The 10,597-nt window shown below is 39.9% G+C and overlaps 1 protein-coding gene across 6 annotated transcripts in view; it reads right to left on the bottom strand.

The window, feature by feature from the left end:
- The window catches only part of GEMIN8 (gem (nuclear organelle) associated protein 8), a 24,132-nt gene extending 13,535 nt beyond the window's left edge, over positions 1-10,597 (bottom strand). For 2 of the 6 annotated variants that reach the window (XM_011994811.1, XM_011994813.1), the window contains exons 1-4: positions 10,461-10,597; positions 6,833-6,916; positions 2,417-2,464; positions 1,328-1,784 (exon numbers count right to left, since the gene is read on the bottom strand). In XM_011994811.1, the coding sequence (XP_011850201.1) occupies positions 1,328-1,784; positions 2,417-2,431 (472 nt within the window). In that variant the 5' untranslated portion in view covers positions 2,432-2,464; positions 6,833-6,916; positions 10,461-10,597. Of the gene's footprint in view, positions 1-1,327; positions 1,785-2,416; positions 2,465-6,744; positions 6,917-7,703; positions 7,830-10,076 lie in introns of those variants that run through there. The other 4 variants (XM_011994814.1, XM_011994815.1, XM_011994817.1 and 1 more) reach the window with 4 other exon arrangements.

Below are 10,597 nucleotides of genomic sequence, written 5' to 3'. Positions count from 1 at the left end.
TTTCTTTTCTTTTCTTTCTTTTTTTTTTTTTTTTTTTTGAGACAGAGTCTCGCTCTGTTGCCCAGGCTGGAGTACAGTGGTGTGATCATGGCTCACTGCAGCCTCAAACTCCTGGGCTCAAGCTATCCTCCCGAGTTGCTGGGACTACAGGCATGTGCCACCACACCTGGCTGGATATACTAATATCTAATATGCTTAAAGAAGTACACAGTTTAATCAAAAGAAAGGAAGTAAAAAAAACCTGAACAAGTAGTTTAGTGAAGAATCACAGACAAAGATACTAAAGGATATAATATTTTATACAAAGTCCAGTGTTCAGTTCTTGGCATCCCATGGGGATCAATAAAAGCTAATTCGTCATTAGGAAAATGCTGACAATGACAGACAGGAATGAAACTCCCATTCCCAGGTTTCTATGTTTCTGTGTCATTGGAAAATTGTAGGTAAAATGTCATACAATTAGGCCTCCCTTAAAACAAAATTGGGACTGAATACTGGTTATAATAGGGAGAGAAGCATTTGTATCTCAGTTAGAGGTACTTAGAAATGGTCTGGTGAATTTTAATAGGAGAGCACAAAATCTGTTCTAGTTCTTTCTAGTAAGGTGGTAAGAAATTTAAAAAAGAAAATTCCTGTTTTTGACTGAAGATATAAGACCTTTATCATAATTCTCTGACCCCATGGACAGGGCCTCAACACAGAACCAACAGGAAAATTGTAAGTGCCAGGCATTTCGTTATTCTGTTTAAGTTCATGTTATTTAAGATCTGGAACCTCCAGCACCAAGGACGTCTCCAAGATGTGTCCCAGAGAAATGGTAAAAGTATTTTAGGAACCTAGCAGTCTCAGGGACAAGTCCTGGTGTAGAGAAAGCAGTACAGGAAGTAGAGTCAGGCAGATTTGGATTGGATCCTAACAGCAAATTACTAGTTGTGTACCACGGAACAAGTCAATTAACCTTTTTAAGGTTCACTTTCGTCATATATAAAATGAGTTTAACACTCTGAGGGAGTAGATTAGGGCATGCACACACACAAGCATGCACACATACACGCTCTATTTGGTAGAGTGTCTAATGGTTAATAAACAGAACGACGTTAGGATAAGCTTTGCTCTAGAACAAAAAAAAGTCTTATACTAAAACAACCCCAGAAACTAACATAAGGGAGGTGCAGCATCCCCCATAGCTTTTCCAGGCTTAGGACTGGATTTGGAATATTACCTGTAGCCAATGAAGAATTATAAAATTACTTTATATATTAGAGAAAAAAAATGTAAAAGGCAGGATAAAGAAAGGAAGCATGAAGAGACAGAAGCCTGAACTTACGTCGTTCTTCTCTGTGCCTCTCAGTCTCTGCAAAGTATTGGCGGAGCTCTTCGGTGATTTCCATATTGCTCAGGTCACATTCTACCTCTGCATCTGACTCAGTCTCCATCTCTTCTTCTTTGGACAAAGCTTGGTCTTCTCTTGTGGATGCCTGGATCCTACTGCTGTAATGTGGATGCTGCCCAGAGCTTCCGAAATGTGAAGAACTGCAGGGGTAGTCCTGCCAGGCCAGATGATGGTCATAGAAGGACTGAGGATATGTAGCCTGGTTATCGTAAGAGCTTTGGGGAAGAAGTGCAGGAGGGAAGTACGATGGAAGACTGAAACAGGATTCCACGGCCTTCCTGTAGGCATTGTGATGGCTTTGCATCCAAGCCATTGCTTGATGATAATGCTGCCAGTATCTTGCATATACCGGATGAGAATACCAAGGCCTGGTAGCTTTCGATGTTGATGCCTACAAAATGAAAGGAGGTGGAGGGTGGACACCAAAGTGTTTATCCTCAAGAGAAATCTTCAAATGTTTAATCTGCTACCCAACAGGTATTTACTTAGTATTTGCTAAATACCTACTCTACATGAGGAAGCTACTGGGCCCAAAATTGTGTGAGACAGGACCTGGGCCACAATGAACACCAAGTGTACGCACACTTGATAAGTCCATGTACATGAGGTATGCACAAGCCAATTAAAGGTATGGAGCATTATAATGTGGGGATGAAGGCTAGTGATCATTTCTAGATGAGATGCAGGGAGAGAGAAGACTGGATGTTAATCATCTTGGCCCTCTCTACCCACTGTAATTAAATGTCTAGTGCCAACTGAGCAACGGCCTGCTAAGAACCACACCAGACTGACGAGCATGACAGACTTTAGTTTTTCCCTTTCTGCCCCCTAAACTAACTTGCTGGCCTGGGCCACCCCTAAATGCCTGGGGCAAGAGATGTCCAGGAATGCACCCAATAGTGCTTTTACTTTTTTATTTCTTAGGTCTTCTCCATCGTGGAATGAGAATACCAAACTTTAAAGACTAAAATTTACCTTTTTTACTCACGAGCTCAAAAAAAAATTAAAAAATAAAAATCTTACCTTCACTGCTGCCATCCCTGACTGTGAAAGTCCAAATGGGTGCCGAAACTAGGCAAGAAGAATCACAGTGCAAACGTCTGATCAGTATGGCTGTGTGATATTTGTGGCTATTTCGTCATTTGTGAGCAGGACCATGCCTGATTTCATGCAACCTATCTACAAGACGTTGGTTCCTGGGCTATGACTTTGTGGTCTGAAAAGGAGGGATCCCCTTAGGTATGATTAAGTGGGTCAAAAGATCCTGCATGGTTCAATTACTTATTTCCCTATAGGAAGTAAAGTCTATGAAAATGACCATATAAATATTTAGTAGTTAGTGTATATGTGTGTATATATATGTGTATATATATGTATGTGTATATACACATACATACACACACAATATATAAAACATGAACTAAGAATTTACAGTTATTACTTTATTTACTAATCCTTAACTCATGCTAATGCTTACTTAAATTAACCCTGGGTCTTCCTGAGGCTTGAGTGGAACACATCTTTCCAAATGACCAGAAACCTCTGTTGCGTCTTGCCTTAGGTCTGGGACTTGGAGAATAAGACCTCTCTCCAGCCTCAGCTGTGCCCTGGGCTTTAAGTTCCCCAAATAGGCTTTGTTTTCATTTTGATTGCAATATGCATTTCTCAGCCAGCATGTGACATCACATTCTCCTTGCCTAACCACCCTGTCTCTTCACAGGAGAAGAAACCACACCATGGAGTCTCTACTGAGGCACCACATAGTCTGCCCTGGGCAAATAGCATTGCTCTGCTGAGATTTACTCCTTTTCTCTCTACCCACCTGTTGTGATTTGCCGCATGAAATGCCCAAAAGTAATGGCTAATCTGCAGCTGTACCTTTTTCAATCTATTTAAAATAGACTTTCAATTTTTTTTTTCTATTCAGAGGTTCAGAGCTACACCAGAATGTACTTTTAAAAAAGTTAAACAAAAATATCCAAAAATGCACGAGAATTTAAGTTTCTGTGAGACAAAACCACTAACACAATGTAATGCTGAGCAAACAACTACTTAGGTTTTGAAACTTTGGAAATCAGATACCAAAGGAGTCTTATTTTTCCTTTTCACTTAACTATAGGGTAGAATTAAAAAATTCCCCAACTCTTAAGAAACAAACTTTACTTGTTTTATAATCTCTATCAGATGTTTTGCTATGGTTATATTAAGAACTGAGATGCTAAATCAACCACTTCTATATTTGAAGATTTAGCTGAAAGAGAATCATTCACATTCTTTTTAAATATAATAAACTTTCAAATAGGGTACTTCTAAGAGGGCTGACATAACTTTCATAAATTTATCTTAAACACAGTCCACAGTTCCTGTTCCTTGTCTTAAATTCAATACTATGTATACATGCAATGAATATAAACTGAAAAAGTTAACAAATGCAGTGTAAATTAAGTTCACATTACTTTTAATCTATAATTTTAATGTTTTAAAGGTTTAAAACATGAACAAGTACCTGAAAACCTAGCTAACTGCTATGTGCTTTACAGGCCACTGAAGAAATATGGAAGTTAATACTTAGGTGGCTTACCACTCAGAGAAGTAAAACATAAACGAAATTATGTAGAAATCAGTATGTACTTAAGAGCAAAACTGTAAGGTGCAGCCTTTAGGTGGCTAATTCACTAGAACCAGGTTTTATACTTCCTTTTTTTTGAGCCGAAGTCTCACATTGTCGCCCAGGCTGGTGTGCAGTGGGGTGATCTCGGCTCACTGCAGCCTCCGCCTCCTGGGTTCAATCAGTTTTCCTGCCTCAGCCTCCCGAGTAGCTGGGACTACAGGCATGTGGCACCATGCCTGGTTAATTTTTGTATTTTTAGTTGAGACGGGGTTTCACTATGTTGGCCAGGCTGGTCTCAAACTCCTGACCTCGTGATCTGCCCGCCTCGGCCTCTCAAAGTGCTGGGATTACAGGCATGAGCCACCGTGCCCAGCCTAGGTTTTATATTTCTATCACTAAAATCTGAATAATTTTCTGAGAGCCTGCAGGACATAATGACATTAACGCAAACTGCTGTGTATCTTAATCAAATTTGTTTCATAGATTAACAAGCAGCACAGGAATTAAATTAGAAAAGTCTAGGAGACATCTGCATGTGTTCTGGAAATTAAGTGTTTTGAATCTACACTTCTTTCTATGCATCATAAGGCATTTAGAACCAGGTCAACTAAAATATCAATTATTCTAAATTGGGAAGTGTGACAGCCTCAAATATGGAATAAACACCACTGAGATCAAATACTACTGTAGACAAAATCTTGTTTTTAGTTATAATTGGGAAAATCCAGTGTGGCATTAAAGGTTGTAGCACCAATATTCTGAAAATCCACCAGATGGCTAAGAGAGGCTCCATTTTGCAAAGCTGGAAGTTTAGGCATGTGGGATAAAGTAGACTACCATTTAAGGAGTTCAAGGGTAATTGATGATGTTCTCCAGGCTGCTCAAATGTCAATGGCTGTGATTTAGAGGGAGGGGCCAGACACTGTGGCTCATGCCTATAATCCCAGCACTTTGGGAGGCTGAGGTGGGTGGATCACCCGAGGTCAGGAGTTCAAGACCAGCCTGGCCAACATGGTGAAATCTCATGTCTACTAAAAATACAAAAATTAGCTGGGTCTGGTGGCGCACATCTGTAATCCCAGCTACTTGGGAGGCTGAGGCACAAGAATTGCTTGAACCCGGGAAGTGGAGGTTGCAGTGATCTGTGATCATGCTACTGCACTCCAGCCTGAGTGACAGAGAGAGACTCAGCCTCAAAAAAAAAAAAAAAAAGGAGGGAGGAGCACTAGTTTGAGGAGAGGTAACTCTGATCCAACAAATCATCTGGTAGAAGGGCTGCTATGTTAGAAAGCCTCAGAGATCACCCAGGTACATCCTGAGCACTTATGTAAGAAAGAAGCCAAGAGAATCAGCTGAGATGACTGAAGAAAGCCAGTTCCAGCTTCTGAACTAGACGCAGTTCAGAATAAGCCCAGAGTGCTCACTATCTACATTAATTAAATATATTAATTCATCAGCTAAGGTGCTAGACTCTTAAGACCCAGGACATTATTAAAGGATGAATTTATGTTAATGATGGAATGCAAGCAACTCTGTAGGCAATTTTGCTTTGCTTTGATTGTGCTTTCCTCACAGTTTTGACCACTGGGATATTTGTAATCAAACTTGCTGCCATCTTCCAGCAAATTTAAAGTCCTGAGGCTGTATGTAGACTGTGCTCATCTCATTCTTGGCTTTATTATTTTCTCTCCCTAAATCCCAAAACCTACTTGTACTTGTAATATCCTTTTACATTTTAAGTCTTTTTAAGATTCCTAAAATCCTGTATTCAAATTAACCAATTTGAATAATTGACTTGAAGAATTACACATTAGTCTCTCAAAAGTCAAATAAGGCATAGAAAAACATGTCTAAAGGAACAGCAACTTGCATAGAGCTTTATAATTATTTTTAGCTAGGTCTTTCCAGTACTATTACTTTATGCTAGCAATTTTTTTCAGTAAAGGGCGAGATAAATATTTTAGGCTTGTGGGCCACATACAGTCTTTGTCACATAGTCTTCATATTCTTTGCCTTTAAAAGGAAAAAAAAACACCAAAAAAACACACCAAACAACTCTTTAAAAATGTAAAAGCAATTCTTAGCTTTCTTGAAGTACAAAAAACAGGCTGTGGGCTTTTATTTTGCCCACCCCTGTTTTATGTTAACACATTTTGAAGTTGTATAGATACTCTCTGAATATACTGAGCATCCTAATTGTTCCTCACTTTCCACTTGGGAACCAGTAGAGGAACTTCATGATTCTCACATGTTTCATAAATGATTAGGTTTGGAGAAAGACTAGTGGAGGCAAGAAAACTGACTATGACCAATAGCAATCATGTTGACCAGTTGCTAATACGTGGGACAAAAAAACACTCTCCATGACTAAATAAGGAAATTGGATCTTTTCTTAAATATCCATATAAACATTTAAAGACTTAACTAAAAACAACAATAAAAATTCTGCAAAACCATATCAATTGGCAGGGCTTAGAAAGCAAACAAGACAGAGTTCTGAATCTCTATTCCCTGGAAGGAATATATATTCTTTTCTGCTAAGCAATCAGTTAGTCAGTTAATATCAGTTAGCTCCCAAGGGAAGAAGAGGTCCTCTTCTAAAGATGGGTCCGATTAGCTTTTTTAAGCTGGTTATTTTCTTCACACATGGAGAACTTGAGCTAGAAGAATGCCTGAGTTTCTGAAAAGCCAACATTTAAATAATTATAGACATTATAGCAACATCTTCAGAGACTACTACCTCTCAAAGAAAAGAGAGTTGATGGTTGCTGCAGATTTAGATGCCCTTCGGTCTTTAATGGTCTTTAATTCGATCTTTCATTCCTCACCTCCCTGGGAACGTCTCCCACTCTTTTATGGCACTAAGCCTTCAGGGACTGAACAGTAACTTTTCTCCGAATGGGCTGGTGGAGCTGAAAGAAAAGAGATTGGCAATGTCAGGGAAGGCTGGGATCTGCAGCTCTACAAACCCGGCAGCCCTCTCCAGTGAGCACAATGGCATAATGGCCACCACCCAGCTGAGCCCAGGCAAGTACAGAGACCATTCATTGTCTGTCCTCAATCACCAAAGAAGGAAGGAAAAAAACAGCGTTGAGGTCATTCACTAAACATTGACAAGGCCTACAGGCAAGGCAGAGACTGAGTCTTGAATGATATATTTTTCCATATAGCCTCTTGTAAAAAATGGATTTACACTTCAGTACATCTGCTTACCCCGAAAGATGTATTTTTAATGCATAAATATACATAAAGAACAATAGATAAGAACTTTGTAGTTTTCAATGGATAAAACGTGACTATTTCCATCAAGTTACCAAAAAATTTCACAAATAAGTGGCTTTGTTGACAGGTAGTGCCATCAAATATATTCTTTTAATTACATACTTATGTTCTTATAAATATAGAATATAGGACACATTGTAGCAACCAAAAAAGTAAAATAAAAACACAAATTCCCCTAAAAACTAGAGTGTATACTTGAACTAGATATTCCTATCTTCCTTTTCTACTAGAATTCTAAAAATACATGAAAATTCACCTGCTTTGATCTTTGCACAGAAACGCATTAAAAGTCAATCATTAAATAAGTTACTCTGGCTAAAGCCCTGAAAATCAAACCTTTCCTACAAAGCTCCAGTAATTTGGTTCTCTGAGCCAACCAGGTAATTTGGAGGATTTAGTCAGATCTTCAGTACACACTGTTTCAAGGAGATCTGCTGGACACTGCAGCAAAATAAGTGAAGGTATGGTGAGAAATCTGAGTGAGATACATTGAGTCATATGCGGTTCTAAGAATCTCTCTGTACATGCAATATCACAGAAGATGTCTTCCACTAATACACACAACAGTAAGAACTTCCTCACTAAGACAAAGAATATAATAGGGTTTTGTTGAGGGCCGGGCTTCCTGCCCCACCTACTTGGGCAGCCCTGCCCCCATCCCTGGCTGGTTGCTGAGGCTGGCAAGCTCATCTGGCTTGATGCCCTCATGGGCTCCCTCCTGTGTCTTTGCATGGTCCCTGCTTAGTGATTTGGACATCAAAGATGGCTCAAGTCCAAACGGACTTCTTTCACCTGCAGGCATCCAAGCTCCATCTCCGGCAGGACACAGGCCTATTCAAGTGCACATGCCACTGTGTTCAGAAAGCCTGCACCTCCCCGTCTATAAAAGCTACAGTTAAAACTGATGGGCAAGGCAGTCAAAAAACTGAGTTTCATTTTATTTTCATTCCCTGAATCCCCAACCCCAATTTACCCTCTTCTGGATGTTGTAATAAGTACTGTCACAAAGAAGGCATAGCAAGGGGAAGGAGTAAGACTGAAAGGACGTAGTTAACAATTCTTTTTTTCATACAAATGACATTCCACCCACAGAAGGGCATTGTTTAATTTGTCAGCAAGTGTGATGAATTTGTGAATGGATTTATTTGCAAGTTCTCTGAATCTCCATGTGACTAATATCAGAATCAAAAGTGAAATATGAGGAGAGGAACAAAGTTACCCTCTGACTCAGGAACACAACAAGCAATGGGGTGACTGAGAATGACATAATGATAACACAGTTCAAAAGAAGAAACAGATAAGTTTGTTTCACAGGAAGCATGTCCTTCATAAGCAAAACCTAATGTGACCATAAGGGAATAGGGTTAAATAGGCAGTTACTACAAATTAAGAGCACAACAGCAAAAACCATGGGTAGTTTAAAGTAGTTAAGATCGCTAGTACATTTCAGGAGTCTTATTTCAAATTTACTTTTTTCTATAAACATATTCATGGTAATTCCATGTTAATCTCTCTTTTCTGAATTTACAGGCACTTACTATGCCTCATTCACTTGGGCACTTACTCAATTACCTGTAGGCATGGATTCTACAATCTACTCCTTTTAAGTTTCCTATTTTCCTTCGAGCATAAAAATAAGAGCTAATATTTCACGCTCTTAGATGCTGTTGAAATTGTTGTTGAGCTTGTCTGTTGTTTCTTGATAATGTTCTCTCCTGCTACATCTATTCCCCAAAATCACTGAGGACCTAGTAACTCAAAAACTGACTATAAAGCACCAAATCTTTTCAGGAAGCAAATATTTAAGTACATTATGTTTTCAAGGATCTTTTCAATTCATCTGATATTTGATCAGCTACATTCTTTTTTCACTTGTCCAGCTGTTCCGTGGCTGAATTTCCTCTTGTAGAGAAGTTGTTCAAAAAAAGTTCTGTACCTACTTTGCAAACTCTCCAATTTACACTCTAGCCTTAATTGTTCAAAACTTTCCCCCATCATTCTCATCTCATCCTATCCTTTAAAAAAAAACCCAAAATGATTAATCACCATCTATAGAACAGTTTCAGAATGAACATTTCTCTCTGGAACTTTAGTTTGTATACTTCCCTAGCACAGCAATGAACACAGAGGGGATTTATACACCTGTGAACTTGATTTCAGTTATGCTTATTCAAAGTTACTAACCAGCAGTCTTTAAAAATATATGGTTTCTGTTCACACTGAAATTCCAGAGACTGTTATTCTGATAAATTATGCTAGCAAAAATAGTATTTTTAAAAGGTAGCTTTCATCCTACAATTCATGGGAGCTGTGAGCATACATAATCCCAGAAGTGTTGCATTACTAATCTTTAGTCTAGATTTTTCAAGTAATGTTGTTCTGATTTGAGATGAAAAACAGCTGAATACACAGCCTAGATTGTCAAACGAGTTTAAAAACATCATTCCTGAAAAAAACAAAATTGTTCAGAACCATCTAATCTGTACTAAGGGAACATCAAGATTTCAGAGATAAAATGCACTTCATTGGCCACTGGTTCAACTACAGCTCATTACTGATAAGTGGGCACAGACACAAAGCCCATAAACTGTAGGCGCCAGATGTCTCAAGATAACTCCCACCAAAAGCTCTGACCTCCTGCAGAGGTTAAAGTGCAACAGAAAAGAAAGAAATCTCGAATTTTTGAGCAGACAGGCCAATATCCTAGACATACTCCACGTATGTGGCTGTCCAGGGCAATTAGATTCAGATACTGGGCTGGATGGGCAAAATCCAAATTCACCTACAGACCTTAACACGGTGGTTCTCGGCACGCCAGAATCACCTGGGCAGCTTTAAAAACCACCGAGGCCAGGGCCCCACTATTAGAGACTCGGATTTAATTGGTCTGGGATGGGGGCCCGGGGATCAGAATTGTTAAAGAGTCGTCCAGTGATTCGGAAGCACTGTAGAGCTGAGAGCCTCTGGGACTGGTCCCCTCTCACAATTAACCTGCAATGATTTAGGAATCTCATGGGCCTCTGGCCCCACCTTTTGTCGCGGGGTTAACATAACTATGATAGCAATGTGACGTCCAAGACCTCGGCTCTCTGCGCATCAGAAGAAGCCAGGGCCCGGGGCCTCTAAGCTCCTCCCTCACTCCCCCAAAGGAAACCCAGCCGTCCCCGAAGTCACCTCGTGGGCGCGCAGCTTGCGGATCCTGGGCGTTGGCCGAGCAGGGGCCTAGTTTTCCTTGGAGACACAGAGGGGGAATGGGGACACGAGGGGGGCGGCTGTTGCCGGGGCGACTGGAAGCGCGCTTCCGGTGCGGA

Source organism: Mandrillus leucophaeus, unplaced genomic scaffold, assembly GCF_000951045.1.
Source record: "Mandrillus leucophaeus isolate KB7577 unplaced genomic scaffold, Mleu.le_1.0 Scaffold462, whole genome shotgun sequence".
Lineage (NCBI taxonomy): Eukaryota > Metazoa > Chordata > Mammalia > Primates > Cercopithecidae > Mandrillus > Mandrillus leucophaeus.
This window is presented reverse-complemented; position numbering and strand designations above follow the sequence as displayed.